Source organism: Ictalurus punctatus, chromosome 4 (assembly GCF_001660625.3).
Source record: "Ictalurus punctatus breed USDA103 chromosome 4, Coco_2.0, whole genome shotgun sequence".
In the NCBI taxonomy this organism is placed as follows: domain Eukaryota; kingdom Metazoa; phylum Chordata; class Actinopteri; order Siluriformes; family Ictaluridae; genus Ictalurus; species Ictalurus punctatus.
This window is the reverse complement of record NC_071284.1, coordinates 7,482,259-7,507,230: the sequence shown is the minus strand read 5'-3', so window position 1 is coordinate 7,507,230 and position 24,972 is coordinate 7,482,259. Positions and strand designations below refer to the sequence as shown.

General features: G+C 38.6%; 1 protein-coding gene across 4 annotated transcripts; it reads right to left on the bottom strand.

Annotated features, from left to right (window-relative positions):
• Window positions 1-3,625: 3,625 nt before the first annotated feature.
• Window positions 3,626-23,414, bottom strand: qser1 (glutamine and serine rich 1). 4 transcript variants are annotated; one of them, XM_017465901.3, is made up of 14 exons: window positions 23,367-23,414; window positions 23,059-23,268; window positions 18,733-18,836; window positions 18,454-18,615; window positions 14,687-18,184; window positions 14,298-14,572; window positions 12,956-13,072; window positions 11,046-11,179; window positions 10,389-10,606; window positions 8,749-8,886; window positions 7,499-7,596; window positions 6,068-6,214; window positions 5,732-5,827; window positions 3,626-5,147 (listed from the first exon to the last, which is right to left on the bottom strand). In XM_017465901.3, the coding sequence occupies exons 2-14, from the start codon at window positions 23,145-23,147 to the stop codon at window positions 5,007-5,009; spliced, it is 5,217 nt and encodes a 1,738-aa protein (XP_017321390.1). In that variant the 5' UTR covers window positions 23,148-23,268; window positions 23,367-23,414; the 3' UTR covers window positions 3,626-5,006. The 4 variants fall into 4 exon arrangements, with proteins under 4 accessions (XP_017321390.1, XP_047010733.1, XP_017321391.1 ...); XM_047154777.2 differs by having other exon boundaries at window positions 7,517-7,596; window positions 23,059-23,402; XM_017465902.3 differs by lacking the exons at window positions 3,626-5,147; window positions 5,732-5,827; window positions 6,068-6,214; window positions 7,499-7,596; window positions 8,749-8,886 and adding exons at window positions 8,922-9,813; window positions 9,968-10,014 and having other exon boundaries at window positions 23,059-23,402.
• Between the last annotated feature and the right edge of the window lie 1,558 nt (window positions 23,415-24,972).

Here is a 24,972-nt window from a genome sequence, read left to right as displayed (position 1 = left end):
AAGCAGAATCACAAATGTGTGGGTAGGAAAGTGTTTCTGGCTTCAAGATGGCTGCTGTTAGCGTTGTACCATCCTCTTGTCCAGGTTTATAGAAAATCACATGCTATACAGTATCAGAAACCACATAAGCAAGTCTATCTGTGAAGCAAAACAATTTTAAAACAGTTTGACACCAATATTGTTTTGACTGCTCCACTACATTTGTTTTAAGGGAGAATGTGTTCAATCAGATTTTTGATCTAAGTATTCTTCTACAAAAAAAATGGATTTGGAGCGTGCCAGAGTGTCAGCGGATGCAAATGATAATATGTAAGTAGTATAATTTTGCCACGTTCACATTGCTGATCTTTCGGTAAACTGACTTTGTGAGTTCAAGCTGTTCCAGCCAAAACCACCAGCTCAGTCTCTGACAATAGGAGCGACAGTATCGATGGCCCACACAAACAAAATTCCTCCTTGCGTGAAACCAGAACACAGTGTTAACGATCCTCAAAGCACCCTCTCAGCTTCGTTCCCACAGATGAGCATGCTCTTATCAATATTCATACATTTCTCAGCTGTAGGGCAGACTATGGTGCGTGGTGAAACAAATATCAGTTTCTTCCAGCCATGTGCCCTGTGGAATCCCGTACGCCCCTCATCAAGACAGTGGCCTTCTTCACCAGGGATTGGCGCTGGACATTGCCGCCTTTGTTTTAATACTACAGAGCTTTTCTGACAATCATATTTCGTTCAACAGAGGATATTGTCACAGGCTGAACAGTTTTTCCATGAAACAGTTGTGGGGCCGATTGGAAAGTACCAGCGTAGGACACAATACTGTAATGTCTGAGGTCATGACCAAGAGTTTTCAAATTATATTCTATTTACATTTATGTCATTTGCCAGATGCCCTTATCCAGAGCGACTTACATTTTATTTAATTTATACATTTGAGCAGTTGAGGGTCAAGGGCCTTGCTCAAAGGCTCAACAGTGTTGGCTTAGCAGTGCAGATGAAATATATGTATTTTATAAATATATGCATTTTACTTCCATATAAGAATTTCTTAATTACATAAAAACATATTGCTCCAAATAATGTATGAATTTAAAAGTTCAAGGAAATAGGCTTTAGTGTCTGTGTAATCTGCATAAACATGAAGATAAACACATTGGTGGAGAGCGTGTGCGCGCGCACACACACACACACACACACACACACACACACACACATTTAATCTAACATTGTGTGTAATGTGTGTATACGAGTTGTTAAGCATTAACCAGCCGCTCCCTGTAGAGGAATGAGTGAAAGTACAAGGTGACCCATAATTCCTCAGAATCCTCATACTGTACCTGCTCACAGGTGAACTGAAGAGGAATGAAAGAATAATGTGGAACGATGACCTTTAACTGCACTTCCTGTCCAGCTTTCTCCCAGTGTACAATGAATACAAACAATGGGATTCTGGATAGAGTGACCACAAGTGTTTCACGTTTATTCATTCAGCAGAGTCCAAACCAAGCAAACAAATAAGCAGCTCAGGATTGTGGGTTTTTCTCAAGGGTTTAATTGTGGCTTTCTGTCAGCCCTGAGATCTGAACTCATTATATTCCAGCCACCAGACAAAAGCTGAACAAGGTCAAATTTGAAACTGAAAAAATAAATTAATGAAATAAAATACAAAATAATTGAGAACCATAATGTGCTATAATTTGACACAATTGTGGCTGAACTTTACTTGCTTTACTGAATCTTTTACTTGTCAAGCATTTTGCTGCAATGTTTTTGCATAAATCATTCTATTCTATTGATTATCTATTATAATTTTAATTCCAATAATTTTTCTTCTTTTTATTCTTGCACATATGAAGCTAGTCAAAATTCAAGTACTTTATTTATTAATTTTTTTTTTTACAAATTGATAATATTAAACTGATTGTTGTACATGTGCATCTGTTATATTTTTAATAATTAGCATTAAAAGAACATTCCATACATAAAGATTCCCATGTCTTAGTTTGGTATTGTCATGAACTAGACTTGCCACAACTACAAATGCTGCAGAGAAATACATTTTTAATGGACTATTAGCTCTTTAAATAAAGTTCCGACTTAGTATTTCTGTGTAGCACAAAATCTGCCATCACATATCAGAAAATAGCTGCTATTAGAAAAAAAAAACACAGTTGCTAAAATTGCAAAGAAATTCAATCAAAGGCTTAGAGGATAAAAGATGATGCTTAGATGTATTTAAAAAAAAAAAAAAAAAAAAAAATTTAATTCCAAAAAAACAATTACAATACATTTTGATATCTCTCTCTCTCATTTTATATATATATATATATATATATATATATATATATATATATATATATATATATATATATATATATATATATATATATATATATATATATATATATGACTAAGCTTATTCTATTTTTTTAATATAAAATGTACTACATAAATAATAATAATAATAATTATTTTTCCTAGTTTGTGCATTTCTAGCAACAATATAGTAAGAATGCAGTATCCGAATAAAACGTTCAACAAAAAAAAAAACAAATTACACAACTTTTTTTTTTTTTTTTTTTTAAAGCTATGCTCACCTTTGGTTTAATACATGGTACTAATGTGGGTACAGTCTTACAAGTCTTATAGTCAAGAAATCTTGTCATATGTGCCTAAATCATTGTAGGATTTCTAAAAACAATGCTCTTAAGCTACAGTACTGTGCAAAAGTCTTAGGCACCCTGTTATTTTTTTGTACGAACTTTGTTACAGATTTTTATTTGATTACTTCTACATTATCAAGTCATTAGTTTCACTCCCAAAATGAAATGGTACAGAAAAATGTTAATGTCAGTAAAGAAAGCAGCATGTTACGTAAGAGACCACGTTACAGACAAAAAAACGAAACAAACATACGAAGGCTGATGAATTTGGTCAAAATCTCCAAAAGAACTGTGGCTGGTTCTGCATGATGCTCAGTAAAACTTGCACCTCATTTCCTTACAAAACTACACAAACTCTACACGAGACTACTCATTTATTAAAGCAAAGGACTGTCACACCAAACATTGACTTTCTTTCATTAATTACTGTTTACCGCTCTTTACAGTATTTCTTTAATATGTAGAAATATTTCATTTCATTATTTTTGAAGGCATCACTGCTCTACAGCATTTCTTTGCACAAGACTTTTACACAGTACTACACATAATCGCAGTTTTGAATAAATAACTCTGTAAAACAGCAAAAATAGTCCGAAAAGTGTTTAGATATGGAACTGTATTACTGGAACCATTATTATTCTGTACAGAATAATAACAAATTGCCATGAGACACAAACAATACGCAAGATAACAGTCAGCTACTCTGGGAAAAAATGTTCATCTTAATAGACGATGGTGTACTGACGTCTGTAAGTCTACTTAAAACAGGATATGGCTCAAGGCAAATAATTACATAAAAGATTTCAGGTATGGGGAAACGATATGTAAAATTGATTTTAAGTCATTTTGCTAAAATGTTCCTTTAAGTTAAATTGTATGGCAGTATAATATGGATGTGGCACGAATGCAATTACAACTGAAGCGTTAAACGCATCTTTAAATAAAAGTTCTGACTCCGTGGATTCAATGGTAGGAAATTTATTTTTCCACATATCAAAAAAAAAAAAATAATAATAATAATAAAATCCTCGCAGGTTGTATCACAGCTACACTTGAAAAGCAAAAGCATTGTAATCTGTGCAAAACTGCAGCAAATTTGTAATATTCTACAGTAAAGAAGTGACACACTGTCAGGGATAGAAATTTGTCATATAAACACACTGGGTATCTCTTGCGTAAAACAGAGTGTACCACAAAGATGATCAGGAAACAATAATATTTCCTTTGTGGAAAAATACATTTATGTTTAAGATAAAGGGTTTTGAGAGACTATAAAATATAGTTTCCTGCAAGAAAATAGTTCCAATGCTGCTTATTACAACATTATCACAAAAAGAAGTACTTTGAATTGCACCAACTCCATCTTTATAACCTCTGTCATATAAAAGGAGTTTAAAAGTACATAAAGAGTCAAATCCATCCAAAGAGCTCTCTTTACAAAATGTACACTATCATATAGAACGTTTTTTTTTGCTTGTTTTTTTTTACATATATATCTACGTATTTATATATTTATACAATCATTAGCACCCCTCTTTCTCCAATCTCAACTGTTGTTCTTTTTAAAATTAGTGTTAAAAAAAAAATAAAATAAAAATCTGAAGGTAAATCAACCTGTACCACACATTCTTTAACCATCAGAGAATGAAAACTGGCCAACTGTTGTGTCATGTGTGTCCAGTTTGGCCGGTTAGATGATAATTATTTTAAAAAAAACAACAACCTTAAAACATGATTTTTAAAAAGACCATGACTAAAATATATTGTCTCTGTGGTTCCAAGAACAGACACCCAGGTTCTACTGCTGTTCTTTGTATAAATTCTTAGAAAAATCTGCTCATCTGTTTCATAATCATATTATAATTCCCAATTTTTCAAGTGGTTCCACATCTTCCTGTCTTCAGCTCTCCATTATCTCACAGTCTCATAGTTCCACATATTTTTCCCCCAAATTTCATATTCTAATGGTTTGAAATGTTCTTGCCTAACGCATCTCAATCTAATGCTTCTTTTTGTGGTTCTCCATCGTCTTGTGATCCTCCTCCATCCAAGTCATCTAATGGCTACACTCATAGTTCTTCAACATGTCACGATCTTCTCATCCTTTCATGGCTCTCCATTTCTTAAAGATCTCCATTTTCGGCATCTTCTTATGCCTGTAGATAGTTTCGAGATGTCCATGTTGAGATGGTTCTCCAGCTTCTAGTGGCTCTCCTTATGATTCATCATCTTCTCAGTGTTTTCACATGATTCTCAGGTTTCTGGTGCTTCTCCATATCCATCTCATCGGTTAGTGCTTTAGAAAAAGGACCAGGAACTGCATCCACTTGTTCTACCATCTGTTTAAAGGCAGGCCTGCTGCACCTGTGTGAGAAGCTCTCCGAAGCGGTCAAACAGGCCCTCCACCCACGCTCCGTTCCCCATGCACGTCTGCACAGTCTCCTCTTGTCCCAGATCCACGCCGCGTGAGCGCAACAGTGCAATCTGATACACAAAAACATACAATAACATACATTTACAGTTATGGCATTTGTCAGTTCTCCAGAGCAACTTACATTTATCTCATTTATACAACTGAGCAGTTGAGGGTTAAGGGCCTTGTCCAAGGGCCCAACACAGTGGTAGCTTGGCAGTGCTGGGGCCTGAACTCCTGACCTTCTACACTCTCTACACTCTCACAAACAAAAAGGATACTTTCATTGAAGGCCTATACATTAACAATACATAACAACTCCGGGGAACAAAAAACAAACAACAACATATGTCGGGTTTTATTTCTAACGTATACCCATGTATTGACATTTCCCACTCTACCACATGTACAGTTTTCTCCAGATCCAAAAAACATGTGCGTCACTTTCTTCCATCGAAGTTGGTCTTGATGTGCAGAAGTTTATAGAAATGTAGGTGTGCCTTGTAGAGACTCACTTTTTTGGCCAAAAATAATAATAATTCAGGGTGACTAACCTTAACAACTTAATAACTTTTGGCCTTTACATTTTTTAAATGTAAAAACAGACCCAAAAATAAACCACACACACACACACACACACACACACCGCACTCACCTCTTCCATACACATCAGATATGTGTGATACTTGTAGTGCTGCAGTGAATGATAGAGAGAAAACCAATGAGTTTTCTGTTGCTCCACTGTGTACTCCTGAGAGAGAGAGAGAGAGCAAGAGAGAAAGAAAGAAAGAAAGAAAGAAAGAAAGAAAGAGAGAGAAAGAACAAGAGAGAGAAAGAGAGAGGAAGATAAATAATAAAACAAATGAGACCACCTAGTGGCTAAAAGCAAGTACTACAAACCAGCCATTCCCTAACATCACTGAACATACTGTACAGTACCTGAATGTTCTTTGTATTATATACGGCTAGAGTGATTCATTGTGCGACTCACCAAGGGAAGTTTAATGGGAGATTTAGCAGGTTTCATGGTCTTCCTGTTGTACGCCTTCCCACTCAGTCTGACTTTAAAAGTGGGGGTCTCCCCGTCCGTTTTCAGCTCTGTCACCACTGATAACTCGGGAAAGCTGTCTAAAGCGTTCTGAAGTGACGGAGAAAGACAAAAAGAGTCGATTAGGCATAGCAACAAATTAAGAAAAAAAAACAATTTTTAAACTTAAATGCAGCTTATGTCCCTAACACAAGCTTTTTTTTGTTGGTTTAAAAAAAACCAAAAAAAAACAAACAAAAAACAATCCTATCAAACAGGCATGCACCATTTTTAAATTCTCTGATCACAATAATAATGTTCACTTGTATCCTGTAAACATTATTAGGCAATTGCTTCCTCCATTGAGGAAATACGATGCTTTTTCAAACGAGTCTGAATTAAGATGGCATCTGTTTTTACGCAGAATTTTAATCATTTAGTACTATCGCAGAGAATGTGTTTAATGTTACATGACGTTTAAATCTGATACGATATGATGCAGTGGTGTCTTGATCGCTGATGCAGTTTCCATACAGCCAAAAATAATCATAATCATTGCCTGAATACACACCTTAAGTTTACGTTTTGATTAAAACTTTCAACATTATAGAGAAACAATTGAAACGTAATGACGGTGTTTGTGTCATCCGTTCAGACGCTTTGAGGCATATGATAAAACAAAAGCTGTGTATTAGAATGTAACAAAATTAAAACATGGCTTTAGTTGTCTGGCCAAGCTTTCACGGGTGTATCTGTCCAGGGGGCATGTCTGAAGCATGGGGCTTTTTATTTCCAAATCTGCTGTTTGCACTCTGTAGCCCTAGATGTGTTTCTGAGTCCTGCGTTCTCCACTATACCGAGTTTCATATCAGCAGGTATGAACTTTCCAATCACCTCAGTGATTTCTTTTTACCTCAGACTGAATCAGTGAGGAACAACTGCCTGAACGCAGCACAGAGATTTTACTCTGTGTGTGTGTGTTCATGTTTTCTTGGCCATGGTTGTGGTATTAATGCCAGTGTTTGGCACACTGTAACAGTTCGATCCACCACCTGGTGGGCGTCGTAACTTCCAAGGAAGCCAAAGTACTCCCTTACATCAGACTTGAAATATTCGGGGAAATTTTCCATTTTCTGCTTATCCTGACCATAACCATTACTGTTTTCTCCAGCTAATACGCTAATTCACTAGCTGCTTGCATAATCACCTAATCTGAGAGGAAGAGCGAGCTACTTTTTCAGAGGAAGGAGTGTGGGCTTAAAGCCTCTGCTAAAATAAAATGCATTAACAACACTTGAAAGCAGACTGACAGAAATGTATACTTTATGTACATTAACAAGCGCTTAAAGTAAGTTTAAGGGAGCTGAGGGATCGGATGTTTGAGGGCCTGCTCACTTTCAACACCTGACCCACTCGAAGTTTGGGCAGCAGCCTCCTCCTGTTGTCCGTGATCATGCCATCCACTCTCTTCATATGAGGCAGCAGAAGTTCATCTGAAAGGAGCAAATCGCAGACGTCAAACACCACCACCTGACGTACAATACGGAGACAGGAAACCTCTCTTTATGTGTAAACACATCCATGCGCTCCATATCAAACTGTTACGTAAACTATGCGAGACTGGTTTCTTGCTTGTTCTTGCTTACAAAAGCAATTTTAACACAACACAGTAAAACCCCAGTATCCGCTGTTTCAATACGTTGACCACAGTCGAAAAAATTAAATAGAAAATTCCGGAAATACAGTAAACATTCATAATTTAAATTGAGTAACGTGATTAAACCTTGTGCGGTCCCGTCTGGAATGTTAATCATCCCCTTGCCCAGTGTAGAAGAATGAAGAAGAAGAGTGAGTACTGTGCAATAAATATTTGAGCGAGAGAGAGCGAGACAGAGCGAGACACACACACACACACACACACACACACATCACATTCACATAACTTTCATTATTAGAATTTTTTCGATTTTATCATTAGCTACAGCTGTTAATGTCTTATTGTGCCCAAGTTATAAATTAATCATAGGTATGTACAGTATATATAGTGTTCACTACTATCCGTGGTTTCAGTCATCTGATGGGGAGCTTGGAACCCCCAGGGGTTCTACAGGGGTCCTACAGTATTTACAAATGAAACAAATATTATTATTATGATGCATGTGCTGGCAATAAGTTACAGTTCAGGATTTCTTAATATTCAGCTCAATATTGTCAGCGTGGATTGTTTAATCTGCAATAAAAATAGATGCAAATGAATAAAAAAATAAATAAAGGCCCCAGTGACGTTCGTGTCAACATCCCTCATGGTTGAATCGTTTACTGCGTTTGTTATACAAAAAAAAATTCAGGGTGAGAATGTATGGCTGAATGAAGTAGAAGAAAAGGGCGCCATCACTAAAATGACATATTCTATTTTTAAACATTCCACTGCTCCTGTCCCACTTTGTGCTGATGTGCCCTGCATAAAGGATCTTTTTACAGTCTGATCTTCTGAACTGGATGGATATCAGAGTCTAGGACTCTAGGATTTTTAAAATAAATAGAACTGCCTGTGATATTGATGAATGTATATACACATTACAAGCTCCTCGTGAAAAATCAATCGATATTTAATAGATCAAACCGTGTGCTCTTTATGTCCTTACCGTTCTCTCTCTCCAGGGTGATCATGACGTCTGCGTCCAGAGCAACGCTGATCAGGAGCTCCACAAAACTCTTGAAGGTTTCCTTCATGGTCCTGGTGTTGAGGAAGCGTGAGGCGAACGGGACCGGCGGTATAAACTCTGCGATTAGAGAGGATACAGAGGGACGCTTAAACACAGAAAGGGAACACTAAAAGACAAGTCGAGATGAGTGTCAAAACAAGGCTACGGCTTGCTAACGGTTCAAGATGCTGCAGGGAGTTACGCCTGTGGTGTTCCAAACAGATAAAAGGTTTTCCATCCAAAATACTTTAAAATTTGAAGCAATTTTCCAAAAGGTTGGAAAAAGGATATGTGAATAGTTGTGTGTTTCCAGCAACGTGTGAATATTCCATATTGAAAGCGACATACTGTCATCAAGAAGCTGGACCACACTCACTACATCAAAACATCCCTTTACCTCAGGTTATTTACACTGCTATCATTACCAGAGCTTCATTTGAGGAGCTAAAACCTTATAATAAATGAGCAATTAAAGCATCCATCTGTAGTCTTATATGAAAAGGCTTTTTTTAAGGTAAGGCTTTACATGATAGTTCTGCTAACAAACATTATTCACTGCATTATTTAACATGAACTTCAGCATTAATAAACCATAAGTAATATTAATAAAGTAGCAAAGGAAGTTAACACATGCATTAATTGATGTTGGTTTAAATGTTAATGAAACACACCTACATCACCTAATTTACCCGATCTATGACTAAAAATTAATTTAAATAATTAGCAAAAATGAAGATCATGTTACTAATATTGATTATTTTCCAATAACAGCATGCCCCAGAGTGTTTTATTCCAATAATACCACAGCGATTTTCCAATTAAAATGTTTTATTTATTAATCAACATCATGGCATACATTTTCATTATTTATAGTTACATTTAATGTTTTTCCAAAAAAAAAATTTAAAAAAAATCTTGTTGTCTTTCTTGATCTTAATAAGACGAAGAGAGCTTTTTGTTACCAAGTAACTGGAAATCACAAACTCCTCCATCCTGAATACTTTCCTGTGAAGGAAAACTGGACTGTTACAAAGCGCCGACACTGGAGACTCCTTCTGAACATTAATTAAATGTCTCCTTACAAAAAGCTTGACCAGATCAACGATTATAGGTTTTCCTTTGTTAAATATCACATAAAAAATATCAATTTATTATTAACCTTAGATTATGTAGTCCACCATACAAGTCCTTGTGAATGAGTTGTTACTGTAGAAACAATAATGTATAAGAACAAGTGTATTAATATAAACTATGTCAGAGCTGCTGATATAGAAAATTAATCAACAACTTCTGACCAACCAGATTTGAGTATTCAACAGTGCTGTGGTATAAGGTATATTAATGCTGAAGTTCATGGTTTGTTGATGTTAACTAACGTGTTAAATGATCAGCTAGTCAGTAAAAGGGACCTTTATGTAAATCGTTACCAAAACCAGAAGTAAAACTGAAAACACCTACATCTGGTTACATATTGGTCTGGTGGATTCTCAAAACACAAGCTCTGGCAACAGAACTGTCTGATGGCTGATGAAAATGGGGTAAGACAGGTCTCAGGTTTTTTCTCCAGCAAAATTACTCACCATCATCTTCCCCTGCAGCTTCTGGAGAAGCCAACTGTGTTGAGTCTGTAAACTCCTCCTTCCATTTCTTCCTTTTTTTCGGTGGAGGTTCGGCCTTGGCTTTTGGCTGCTTTGGCCTGGGTTTGGACAGGCTTTGCTTTGTGCTGGGTTTGAGCGCGGAGGAGTCGGACATGGCTGTTGTGGCAGCTCTCTGGGGCAGTAGAGCCTTCTGAGAGCCTCTATGCAAAATATAAAGAAAAATGCAAATGAAGTGGGAACCCTTATGTGAAGTTTTAAACATTATGTCGTAAATGATGAGATATGCCCAAGCAGACTATCGAATTTGAAAAGTCCAGTCCAGGATACTCGATACTACTTAATATTCTAAATGACCTGCATGGAATAAAACCTTCATAGATTTTCTGTCTGCTGAGTTGCTCTTTGTGAAGCCTGATGAGTGGGCTCGACTTGCTCATGGAGAGTCAAAATCTGACAGTTAACTGAGAAGGGAATGTGCTGCCATGAGGACATTGTTGCTGTTGTGTGTGTGAGAGAGAGTGTGTGGGGGATTCCAATGTATGCAATGTGACTTGTCTGCTCTGCCTCATGATAAATTGGGTGTGTGCAGACAAGAACAAGCAAGAACAGTACAGGAAAAAAAACGAAAGGCAGTAGTACCTCATGGAATGCATGGGCTTGCACCTCGGTTTTCTGTTGCAGACTCGCACGTACTCCCTCTTGTTCACAGTGTCGAGAAACTTGACGTATACTCTCCGGTACATGGTCTTAGCATCTCCAAAGTAACCCAGATACTGCGCAACAGGGGACATAATAGTAAAATTCTGGTTTACATTTTAGGGCAGCATATTATCACAATATTCACCAGCATGTTCACCAGTACCTGTCTGAATGACCAGTTCAATTGGGCCAAACTGATTAGCAGCTCTAACTACATATAATTAACTTCATGAATTAACCCTGCTGTTACTAATGGGAATGATTTCTTGCACAAGTAACCCCGACTGACTGCTCTATCTATCTATGATCAAAATAAACCACAACCAAATATCACTGTGTTAACAGTTATAATTACTACAGATATAAAACTAAGTGACTGGCCACTTGACTTCAATGTATATAATCTAAAACCAGGAACAGTGCCGATACACCCTGAAGACTTTCCCTTATTGGAAAACTTACCAACGGTTACAAAGCATTAAAGCGCTTTAAAATATGTTATAGGACTGTCCACCTTATAAGTCCCTATGAATGAGCTGTTTCCATATGGAGTGGTGCTTGAAAGTTTGTGAAAGTTTTAGAATTTTCTATACATTTGCATAAATATGACCAAAAACATCATCAGATTTTCACAGATTGGTGGGTTTCCTCACATGAACTGCTTGCTTCAGGTCCTTCCAGAACATTTCTATTGGATTAAGGTCAGGACTTTGACTTGGCCATTCCAAAGCATTAACTTTATACTTCTTTAACCATTTTTTATAGAATGACGTGTGTTTATGGTCGTTGGCTTGCCGCATGACCCACTTTCTCTTGAGATTCGGTCCATGAACATTTGGTCCATGAACAGATGTCCAGACATTTTTCTTTAGAATTTGCTGGTATAATTCAGAATTAATTGTTCTATCAATGAGGGGAAGCCGTCGTAGCCCAGATGCAGCAAAACAGGCCCGAACCATGACACTACCACCACCATGTTTCACAGATGGGATAAGTTTCTTATGCTGGAATGCAGTATTTTCTTTCTCCAAACACAGCGCTTCTCATATTAACATTTCCTCCATTTGTACACAATCTGTCTGATTGTGAATTGGTGGAGTCCAAACTCTTTGGAGATGGTTTTGTAACCTTTTCCAGCCTGATGAGCATCAACAACTCCTTTTCTGAGGTCCTCAGAAATCTCCTCCTAATCTTACCCATGATACACGTCCACAAATATGTGTTGTGAAGATCAGACTTTGAAAGATCCCTGTTCTTTAAATAAAACAGGGCGCTCACTCACACCTGATTGTCTTCCCATTGATTGAGAATACCTGACTCTAATTCGACTTTCAAAATAATTACTAATCCTAGAGGTTCACATACTTTTGCCACTCACAGACACGTAATAGATCATTTTCCTTAAAAATAAATGACCAAGTATAATGTTTTTGTCTCATTTGTTTAACCGAGTTCTTTTTGTCTACTTTTAGGACTGTGGAAATTTGATGATGTTTTAGGCCTGGTTTATGGAGATATATAGAAAATTCTTAAGAGTTCACAAACTTTCTAGCACCACTGTAAACTGTGATATGCCTAGTGATCTCGCATTCCTGTCAGCGCATCTTCTGACCAATCAGATCTGAGAATTTAACAGTGTTGTGGTATAAATAAACACAATAGTATATATATCTGCCTAAGGTGATTTTAGGACAGTCATAAAATTGATCTCTAATGCAATCACTGGGGGAAAACTTTTGGACTGGAAAGGGTACTAAGCTGCAAAAAAATAAAGAACTCCTCATATGCCTGGTATAACTGACCACTGGTACATGTCTATAGCTATCTGAAATCAGTAATGATCCACTCACACTGTTGGTAGCCGAAAACACTCTCTTTCCATCTCTCAGTTCGGGTATGAATTTCTGCAGCAAGGCCTTTTGTACCTTCCAAATGGCTGGAGGCTCTATTCCTGCCTTCAGTGTGACCTACATCCAAAAAAATACAAACAGGCCATATTACACATCAAACTAACTAAGTCGAAAGGTCTTCATGCTATGTGGTAACACACTAATTCCCACTGTATCTCTGACATCTGACCAAAAAAGAAATCTATCGAACCCTGAGTCTCCATTGAAGCATTAATAATGCCATGTGTGATGGAGAGTATAGTGACATTCTCTCCATTTGTTTTTTTCTTAAATACTTTAAGAAATATTTTTTTCTTACATTTTTTCATGGATACAGTATATGGCCAAAAGTTCATGGACACCTGACCATCACACCCAAATGTGAACCTTCCCCAAACTGTTGCCACAAAGTCGGAAGCACACGATTGTATAGGATGTCTTTATGTGCTGTAGCATTACAATTTCACTTCACTGGAACTATGGGGTCCAAAAATATTCCAACATGACAATGGCCCTATGCACAAAACGAGGTTTATGAAGACATGGTCTTCCATGGTTGGAGTGGAAGAACTTGCACAGAGCCCTGCCCTCAACCCCACTGAACACCTTTGGGAGGAACTGGAATGCCGACTGCACCCCAGGCCTCCTAGCCCGATATCAGTGTCCGACCTCACTAACGCTCATTGGCTGAATGGACACAAAGCCCTACAGCCACATTCCCAGAAGAGAGAAGGTTATTATAACAGCAAAGAGGAAACTAAATATGGAATGACTGTGATGGTCAGGTGTCCAAAACATATGGCCATATAGTGCATTTAGATAAGGCAACCAAGACTACTAATAACAATGTAAGAATAGAGATGCGAACACAAAATACAGTTTAAATGAAGTAAAAATAAAGACAGCAAAATGAACCATGACTTAACAGAATGGTGCAGACATGAAAATTAAAGAACATTGTATAGAATCTGAATAATCTTTAAAAGATTCTAATAATCAGAAAAAGAAAATACATAAACAAAAGATTGCAACATGAAAGAAACACTTCCAAACAATAGCTGATTTAATTGGGAAACTTTAAGATATATTTTCAAAAGATTACTAGAGTTCTTGCCTTTACCTTTACTAATAATCTACAATCGTATCACAGGAACATCGCTATGAGAAATCTAAACAGGAACATGTACCATTGTACCACTTTAAGCCTACTTTTGTGTGATTCAGTGTGTGGATATCTATTATCCTATATATGCAACACACTTATCTGATAAACAATGACATTAAATCTAAGTCAGTCGCATACCTGCAGGTTTTCTATGTCCTCATTTTTCACCACAAACTCATCACGTTCTCTGTACATGCCCTCCTCCCCACTGTCAGACAGTTCCTCATCCGTAAGGCCTTCGATAGCTACAGTGGTCAGGCATACCGCAAGTTTGTTGGAAGGTATGTTCTTCACCAGTTCCTCCACTGGGACTTCATTCAGCCCAAGCTTTTGCTGCTCCTTTAGCTTTGTATCTGCAGACTGCACGCTGGATGACTGCTCTTGACTTGTGCCATCAGCTGAACTTTTGCTGTCTAGAGAAAGGAACACCATATTAGATAATCATGGCACAGCTGGTGTATAGACAAGAGATCTCAGTTTTCCAAAACAGAATGAGAAATTGAAAAGCGTTAAGAGTGAACACACACCTGAATGTGGCTTGTCTGAGGGCTCATCTAGAGAGGAGAGTGCAGAACTAATGCTCTTTTGAAGGTCTTGGTTTTTACAAACCGATTCATCCTCGTCTGAGGAGAAAGATGGAAGTGTCTCCAAGTTCTTCTGAAGCTCCTCATCCAGTCTCTTAGTAGAGCTAACAGTACTGATGTCTGGTGAAACCATTGGCGTTGATGGGGGTATGGGTTTAAGGGGCACGGACAATTGATTAAAAGGTCTTTTGGTAACCGAAGACTTTCTTGTGCGATTGGGTGACCGTATGGGTGGAGAGGAGAATTGCTGCTTGGGTCCAGATTTCAGAAAGTCCAGGAAAGATCCAATGAACCCAGTTTTAACTTCTGGCTGTTTTTCTTCTACCTCTCTTATTTTTTGCCGTATTCTTTCCTGTTGCTGGTAACTATCAAGACAGCCCTCAGAGGTAGAGGATGAAATTGTCTCACTTCCTTTGGAGTTCTGACGCTTTACTTGGCCAATTCTTTTTTGAGATTTAGGTTGACCATTTTCATCTTGGGTAGCTTGCTTGGAAGAACCCTTTGACCTGACTCGCTTCTTAGAAAGACCATCAGAGGAGCATTCTGCAAACTTGTCCTCCACCTTAACACTCTTCAGGAGTTTGGGTTGATTCTGATTTTTTGACATGGTGTCTGTTTTCTCAAACCCAGTGGGGTTATTTTCCTGGGAGGTTATGTGAAAGTCTGTGTGGTTGTTGGCCAATGTGTTTATAGTACATCCATTAGAATGCAGAGAAGAATCCTTGCTATCAAGTCCCTTGGCTAATACCTCATTTTTTTTGTGATGATTTGTGACCTTCTCAGATGTTTCATGGTTAGAGTTATTTTGCTGCGTGTGAGAATTTGGTGGTGTAAATGCTTGGTGTCCATCAACTTCTTTGTGAATGTCTGTTGTCAGCTGACCACCATTCACAGATAAAGTAATGATCTGGGAGTTTGAGATCATATGCTGTGAAGAGAAGCTATTAGCTTCATGCTTGTTATTAACTAACTCATAGTGGCACTTAGAATCTGTAGGGCTGGATATCGATGCTAAGTCCCCTTCAGAGGAGGAGGTTTTAAAGTCCTGTGGTGTGACTCCACAGGCTGCTGCTGTGGCAGCTAGGATGTCATCCACATTGGACAGAATGTTTCTCTCATCAGCCATCAGCATAGAATCAGGGAAGCAGATAGAACCTAAGGTAAAATGCTGCTTGGAATCATGCTGATTCGTTGCATTGTTGAAAATGTCTTTTGGGACCAGGTGTTGCTTCATGGACTCCACAGCTTGGTGGGTTATCTGTGGAATCTCAACCGCACTGACTGCGGAGTTCAGGATTTCATTATTCATTTGTAGGAACTGAACTGACACTGGCTGCATTTGGACTGGCTTCGACTGATTTGGACCTGTGTGGAGCAAAGGTTGCTGAAGAAGGATCATCTGTGAGGGCTCCAGTAGGACTTGGGCACTGGGTAGCTGAACAAACTGTGCCTGTTCTTGTGACAACTGCCTCTGATCTCCTCTGTTACTCTGAGTTTGCTGGTCCTCTTGTTGAGCAATGGGTACTTTGAGAAGCAGAGGGTGTTCTTTCAACTGGTCAGTGCTCAAAGCCACATGGGAGGACTGCATTAATGTAGAGTTATTTTTTGTGCCTGAGGTTACATGAGATTGGGCAGTGCTTACCAACTGCCCAATTAAAGTACTCATTCCCTCATCCTTGATGGACGACATTGGTGCAAGACCCATTAGCTGATCTTCGGATCGAGAGTTGCTTCGGATCACGCTATGTGCGTGTCTGTCTTCCATTTTTGAAACAACATATACAACATTGCTCTGTACCCCAACATCACTGCTTGTGACAGTCTGGATAGAACTACTTATTGAAGCTTGTTGTAATGCCTGCATATTCTGAATAGGAATCTCTCCACAGTTTTCTTTGGAGTTAAGGAACAGACTCTCATCTTCCTTCCTTTTGCCATAGGCTGAGTTTTGTTCCACTGAGGACTGGTTGTTCTGGATGGCTTGTGTATAAGTGGCAGTGGAGGATGTTGTCTGGTTAGACAGCAAGTATTTCTGGGTCTGCTGCAACAGCATACCATCTGTCTTGCTTGGAGAAGACTGCATTAGGGAGTACTCCTGGGTGGAATTACTGGATGGTAAGCTGTGGGCATAGGAGGAAGAGAAGGGAGGACTTGGTGTGAGAGACTGACCTGATGCATAGCTCTGAGAGGGACTAACAGATTCTGGTCCCTGGGTATAATAACTGACAGTGGACAGACTCTGAGTGTGACTGGAAGAGTAACTGTGAGAGGCATTGCCCATACAAATTCTTTGTGCCTGCTCATCATACTCCTCTCTGTTTGATGCTGAAGACATTATGTGCTTTTGGCCAGAAGCGTACATAAGAGAGTGGCTAACAGAGGTCTCATTTTCTGACTGAGTAGCCAACGATGGCAAAGTTTTGTATATAGAAGGTAGTTTCTCTGGCTGATTGGGAGAGAAGGCCTGTGATTCATTGAGGTTGCCCATGAGACTTTGAGATGTAATGTATGTCTGTGAAGGGCTGATGGACATCAAACTGGAAAGCTGTGCTGATGTGTATGGCTGTGACTGGCTAGCAATCACAGAGCTCTGTTTCTGGCCTGTGGAAGCATACCTATGCTGCTGCATGGGTGATGAGGCTGCCTGATCATGCAACTCTGAGTCCTCCATTAGATGCTCTGATGTTTTGTTAGAATCATCCTTGGCTTTCACTCCACACGTGGAGGAAAACTCTGAAGAGGGCACAGACGAGGAATGATTCTGTGTTTGCTGCAGCTGCACTGTGGCTGTCTTCTGCTGAGCAGTGCTATTAATGGCTTGACTGGGAATTCCATTGGGGCTGTTTGGAACAGGTGTATGTCGAGAAGGATCCTGGTAGGAGACATCAGCATCATCAGGTAGGTAATCTTGCAAAGTGTGTTGTGCACCGACAGACAGCTGCTGCTGGACTGGCTGGGTGCTGGAAGGCCGCTGGTGGTGCTTGATGACACTACATTCACGCTGAAGTGCTCGTTCGATGGAGCTGGAGAAAATCGGGGCTCCATAAGGTGGGATAGTCTGCTGAGAGTTACTCAAAGGAGAGGGTAGAAGGCTGAACTGTGGTTGCAGGAGATGTGGCGCAGACTCCTGGGCTGAACGATATGTGGATGACTGGACTGGGAGGCTAGAACCCAGGGAAGTACCACCCAGGCGGTCAAAGGCAAAAGCTGTTGGCACAGTGGTTTGGGAAGGTTTGATCTGAAGCAGAGGGTCATTAGGTGAAAGCAGGCCATTTGATGGGCTAAATGTAGTGTGCTGAACAGTTAATCCCGATGTGGTGGCGAAACTCCGAGTGGGAAAGGTGCTGGGGTGCTGGTAGGAAGAAAGAGCCGTCAGGGTAGGAAACGTTCCAGAAGAAGGGAGCGCTCCGGTAAGAAAGAGCTCTGTTGAAGAATTTGTGCCTATAGTGGGAAATGAATCGATAAAAGAAAATGGAATAATCTGTACAGCTATACATGAACCTTATCACGTAAAGCTGTCTCAACATGATAGTATAAATACACGTGACAAGGATGCTTGTGACCTGTGTACTAACTGTTCAACAGGTTGAATCAGACAAGTAAGTTCACCACCTCAAATAAACAAACAGACTTTTAATAAAACATTTATCACTAGTTACCTGCAGATTCTTACAATAGATACAAATAGATATCAGAAGCTGTTGTTTTACCAGTCTGCCATGGTGAAGTCCTGAACTGGGGAAGTAGAGATGTGGCTGCAGGTCCAGCCTGAAGGCCTCGGGATTCAATGGAAGAGAGGAAATTCATGACTGATGATTCAGTAGTGCTGCCTCCGGTGGTGTGCAGATTAGTATCAAAGACACCAGACACACCTAACCGGCAGAAGGACACCATAGAATGAGGATAAAATAATTATTCACAGAGAAAGGTGAGCTCAGCCTTAGTTAACTGTTGTTTCATGTTTGAGGCAGTTCCATTTACATTCTCACCTGTGGGGTGATTAGAGGTGGTGTAGGTAGTGAGTGTATGACTTGAGGCGTAGGATTGCCGTTGGGGAAGCTCTGTCTCTATGTGAGTCGCACCATAACTGGAGCTAACGTCAACACAGTTGCATAAAATACAGTTAAGGCATTACAAAAACTGGAAATTTACAGCGGAAAATACCGATCCACCAATACTGATAGTCTGTACCAGAGCGGTTTTTCTGTAAATATTAGGTCTATATCCTTATAATGCATATAATGACCTTAATTAATGATAAACAAACATGCTACGGGCAAATTAGTATCACTCAATATACTTTGTGTTAGCAACATCATCTCTTCATTGCCACATACTCATGGTTTGCTAAAGTGTGAAGACCAAATTATACAGAACTCAAAGAAAAAATACCTGAAAATTATATACAAGATCTGAGACTTAATGAAATAAGTTCCTGTTATCACTTATAGCAGTTATAAACCGCCATTCCCTCAATAGTCTCTCTTCATGCCCTCTCAGAGTTAATAAGAGCACGTGACTTAGACACCGGACATCGCAAACTCCTCTGTCTCTCCTAAGTTGGGGAAACATACTGACTGTTACAAAGTGCTTACATTCGAGACCCCTTCCAAAAATATTACATAAATGTCTATTAACAGAAATTTTCACCACATCAACGATTGTTTTTATTTGTTAAACATATTTCTTTTTATTCATTTATTATAATAATATCCACATAATCTGAGGCTAATAAACTTATTCAAGCTAATTATAAGTAAAACTTATAATTGTGGATATGGTGAAGTTTTCTGTAAGGAGGCATTTAGTTAACATTTATGGAAGGAGTCTCCAGTGCCAGCACTTTGTAATAGTCTCTGTAATAAGAAGCATTTTTCGGTCTTATTAGCTCCATAGCATTTATAGCAGTTATTATATAAGTGATAAGAGGAACATGTTTCATAGACGTTCCACAACATTAAAATGTAACTATAAATGGATAAAAAGTACAATGTGTCATTCCTTAATTAATACAAAAGTGAGATCATTGTCAGGTATAAAAGGAACAGAACACTTTGGGATTTTTACAGGAAAATAATCAATTCTGCTGTGGTAACACGAACTCGTTTTCATGTCAGGCCGCATCACACCACCCCACACACATCACAAACTGATGAAGAGTAATAACAGACAGGTCAAAATTCTTGTGCAAAAATGGTAAATGAAGTGAAATGGACTAGCTAACTGTATCTCCTGCACTGATTACTACATACACCAATACTGTGCAGGTCATAAGAGGGTCAATTTAAATGAGCATGAGAAAGAATGTTTAAAAGTTTCAGATTTAGCCCTGCTGTACGTGTGTGGTCTGGACATGACCAAGAATAGGCATATCCAAACCCAAAAAGGGGACTTCTTAGATTCAATAAACACTTGTATCAAACCACAGAAAGTGTTCAGGAGAGGAGTCATTTTGCTTTAGTTCACAAGATGGTTTGCGCTGTATCCTCAGGTTTCCTTTTCCATTAAAAAATGGAAGAGTTTGGCAGAGTACACCTCAGTATGTTGAACATTATGTATGAAATTTAGACCCAAAACCATTTCTGTCCAATGTATAAAGGACTTCAGAACTACGGAGGGTTCTGACCTCAGCGTGGCATTGCTTGTCAGTTTCATTCGTACCATTGTAATTACCACACGAATCCAATGGGAGACTGAATTGTACTTTGTTTACCTGACCTTTATAAGGCAGTGGGACATCAGTGATGATCACGCTTTGGGTTTAAAAATGGGTCATAAACTGAACTCTAAACAAACACATGTGATGATGTTAACTGTACAAAACCAAAGTTTTGCATTACCTCCTACCTGGCCCTGCTGATTAGATCTTCACAGGTAAGCTGGTTTTAGACTGTGCAACCCTGTAAAACCTATGCCAAATTCTACAACAGACTATGCAATAATATGTTCTCCATGTCAGTTTGCATGATGAAGATCTTCTAACGATAGACCTGTGATTAAATATAATGAGTACATCCTGCTAACGTCATCGATCAACATGATCTGGGCATGTGCAGAAAATGTGCAGGGGTCGGACAAACAGAACCATTTTGCAAAGTGAACTTGAGGTAAATAAGGACGTTTTTCTGTCCAATCGCATGCTTGTTTAACAATTGCAGCGAATGAATTTGTAGCTGTCCTGTGAGTTTCACATCATCCTAAACCGTTCTTCTACTGGTGGTTTATAGACGACCATTATAGCAGTGGACACACTCAGATTTTAATGCAGAACTTTGTCATCAGCTGTCTTTGGTCGAATTGGACACTTCTTAAAACACTACATGTTCTAAGGCCACTGAAGAATTCTTCAAGGATGTGTGATTTTTGTCAGGGACAGCAAAATTGTACAGTGTAAACCCACCTTTAGGGATTATATAATAGAGAGTTTCACTAAGGGGGAGTCTCAGATCTAGGTGACTTTCTCAGACCTGCACATCCACCTTTGGAGGCCCAAACAGTGGACATATACTGTATACTCCACCATACTATTCTGTCCAATGCCTATGTTTAAAGGTTTAAAGATGAATTAGGTAACAGTTGTGGGAAATAGGTCTCCAACGGTTAAGATAAATGGAGATAAATAAGATTTGAATGATTTTTTACTTTTACTGATCGAGCCTGCCCTCATTTCCACCCATGTACACAAAGACCCGACCCCAAAACTTATGGTGGTTCGACTAGAGTTATACTGTGTTCAAGGTTGAAGGTGCAACTTTGTAATTCCCGGCCTACAATCGGTAAAAACCACCAAAAACACCTCCTCAACTTCAAATTTCAACTCGTCAACTTGGGACAGTTTCTTCCCTGTTTACAGAATGGCGTAAAATCAACATGGCCGAGCGTAGTCCCCCTTCTCTACTTTTAAATTAGTTTATAGCAGTATTGGTTTTAGATCAGTTAATATACAGACACAGTATTTGATTAAATCTATAACACTACCGATACTAATGGCTGTTTTGAAAAGGTAATCATCAACATTTGAATGATCACTAACGTTAACCTTGCTGCCAACACTATTCGCTATTGTCCGCTAGCTACCTTGCTGCCAATCTACTTGTGTTATTACTGTACTACAATTTCAGTATAAAAAATGTTTCATGAATGTTTGAAGGTCACTATACAGTACCAGCATCCACCCAGGCCTGTAACTGTAAAAGTGCAGTTAAAGTAGCTTTATATGAGCTTTACGTGCTCTGGCAGAGCAAACAAAAGACACACTTTCATGGAGGCATCCATGTATTTTTCTGGAAATGTTATTATAATTTGCGAATAACAATTTACACCACGAGTCACTTACACCAAGTCACCATGAAAGCAGTGTTAGCATGCTAACTACAGTTAGCATTAGCAAGACCTCTCATGACATCACTTTCACTGTCATTCAGCTTCTTGAAAGCCAAGATACAACTCTACAAACACTGCAATTTGCAGCATAATGATTTATTCAAATGTAAAGAGGCGCTGGGGGGCGTGTCTATAAAATGACTGACAGGAGGCCAATCCAATACAAACAAACCTTCCGGCCCTGAAATCAGGTTTCCAAATGGGTTTTTTTTTTAAAGCTATGAAATACACTTGCTCTCAGACAACAGCTTAAACTATTTTTTAAAGTCATTTATACAGAATTTTCCACATTATTTGTACTAGTAAGAAATGAAAAATATTGACTATTGCACCTTTAATGCATAACCTTCCACATTAAACGTACAATAACAGATATAGTCCATGCACATGGTTGAGTAACGGTCTACGGTCGAGTCGATTTTGGACTAAACCGCAATAACAATGCCAAAACAAAGTTGCAGACACGTGGCTCATCATTATTTACATTGCAGCTAATAGCTAACAACTGCATGAAGCGCGCGCACACACACACACACCAACAAAAAACAAAACCCAACACAAAACTGCTCTGATTAATAACCAAAGAGTTGCAGTGATACAGCGATAATTTATATAGTTCAGTTTACATCTCTGACACTGATGATCATTTTGAAATCTTTTCTGAAACCACATTTTACAAAAAATCTAATTACATTGTAGCATAAAAAGGTCATCAGCGTGCAAACTGTAATTTCGCGAGAAACGACTAGTTTGAGAGCGCGCAAAGTTACTTACTTTTGTGTACACAAATCACTTTTTTTTTCTTCCTCAAAGTGCACAACTTTAAAAACATGCACTTATATTTATACTGTAATCCCAGGCCTTTCCTACAGCGGCCTTTCCTCATGGAGCTTTCCCCGTTACTGTCCTCTTCTCTCCTGCGTGTGTCCTACCTGGCCGGGTTGCTGTAGGCCCAATCCGCGGTCTCGCCTGAAGTGGCCCGCCGCTCCGCGAAGCCCGAACCCAGGTAGCGTCCGTCCATCCTCCCGCGACGGGCTCGGGACTCACGCTGTTTCCCGACAGAGTTTTGTGGAACATTCACACATTAAATACAACGCGGTCACATATGAACACACAATGCGCCCGGGTTCGCGGTGGTGGATCTGTATGGGAGATGGAAAAGCTGTGTGATGATCACCGGGTGTAATAAACTCTCCAAATAATAATAATAATAATAATTAAAAAAAAAAAACACACACACACTCAGATGTACACGGCGGCGGTGCTCCCCATTTTGGCTCATTTCCCAACAAGCACTTCCGACTCGAGCTGGAAGTTTAGCACTTTCCCACTTTTCTCAACTGAGATATAATAATATTAACAGTAAAATTATATCCATAATGTACTATGATTAAAAAATAATGATAGAATAATATAAGAAATAATTATATAATAAAATGATATATGTAAATATCGTTTATATAATGCAGTATATTATACATACATGATTGATCATCTACAATAATATTGTACATTCTGTAATCATTTGAATACAAGTTTTACTTCACAATCTATACACTAAAAGCACTAAATTATAGCTGTATAACAAATTAAATAAATAAAAATAATATTATAATAATAAAATAAACATTTATATTTCAAACCAGACATGTATCATCTTATACACAATATTTATCAAACTAAAATAACATTTAGAATGACAGAAATAAACAGTGTAATGAACTGTATAACATTTTATACTTGATATAATTTTAATGGCATATCAATAAATTGCAATAGTAGATCAGTAAATGTTAATAATAATAATAATAATAATAATAATAATAATAAAACGTTTATCTTCAAGTTATCTGTATACAGTGCCCTCCACTAATATTGGCACCCTTGGTAAATATAAGCAAAGAAGGCTGTGAAAAATTGTCTTTATTGTTTAACCTTGTGAACCTTTGCTTATGGACATCAATCAATTGTAAACAAAATACAGGTTTATATATATAAAAAATATATCTTCGTTAAATATAGGTGTGCAATAATTATTGGCACCCTTTTAGTCGATACTTTATGCTACCTCGCTTTGCCAATATAATGGTTCTGAGTCTTCTCCTATAATGCCTGATGAGGTTGGAGAATACTTGGCAAGGGATCTGAGACCATTCCTCCATACAGAATCTCTCAGATCCTTCACGTTTCGAGGTCCACGCTGGTGGACTCTCCTCTTCAGTTCACCCCACAGGCTTTCTCTGGGTTTCAAGTGAGGGGACTGGGATGGCCATGACAGGACCTCGATTTTGTAGTCACTAAACCATTTTTGTGTTGATTTTGATGTATGTTTTGGATCATTGTCCTGCTGGAAGATCCAACCATGGCCCATTTTAAGCTTCCTGGCAGAGGCAGTCAGGTTTTCATTTAATATATGTTGATATTTGATAGAGTCCATGATGTCATGTATCCTAACATAATGTCCAGGTCCTCTGGCAGAAAACCAGCCCCAAAACATTAAAGATCCACCACCATATTTAACCATGGGCATGAGGTACTTTTCCATATGGCTACCTCTCTGTGTGCACCAAAACCACCTCTGGTGTTTATTACCAAAAAGCTCTATTTTGGTTTTATCTGACACTAGACCCCGATCCCATTTGAAGTTCCAGTAGTGTCTGGCGAACTGAAGATGCTTGAGTTTGTTTTTGGATGAGTAGAGGCTTTTTTTCTTGAAACCCTTCCAAACAACTTCTGGTGATGTAGGTAACTTCAGATTGTAGTTTTGGAGACTTTGAGACGTAATTAACTTCTGCAATTGTCCAGCTGTGATCCTTGGAGATTTTTTAATTAATAGGTTAAAATTT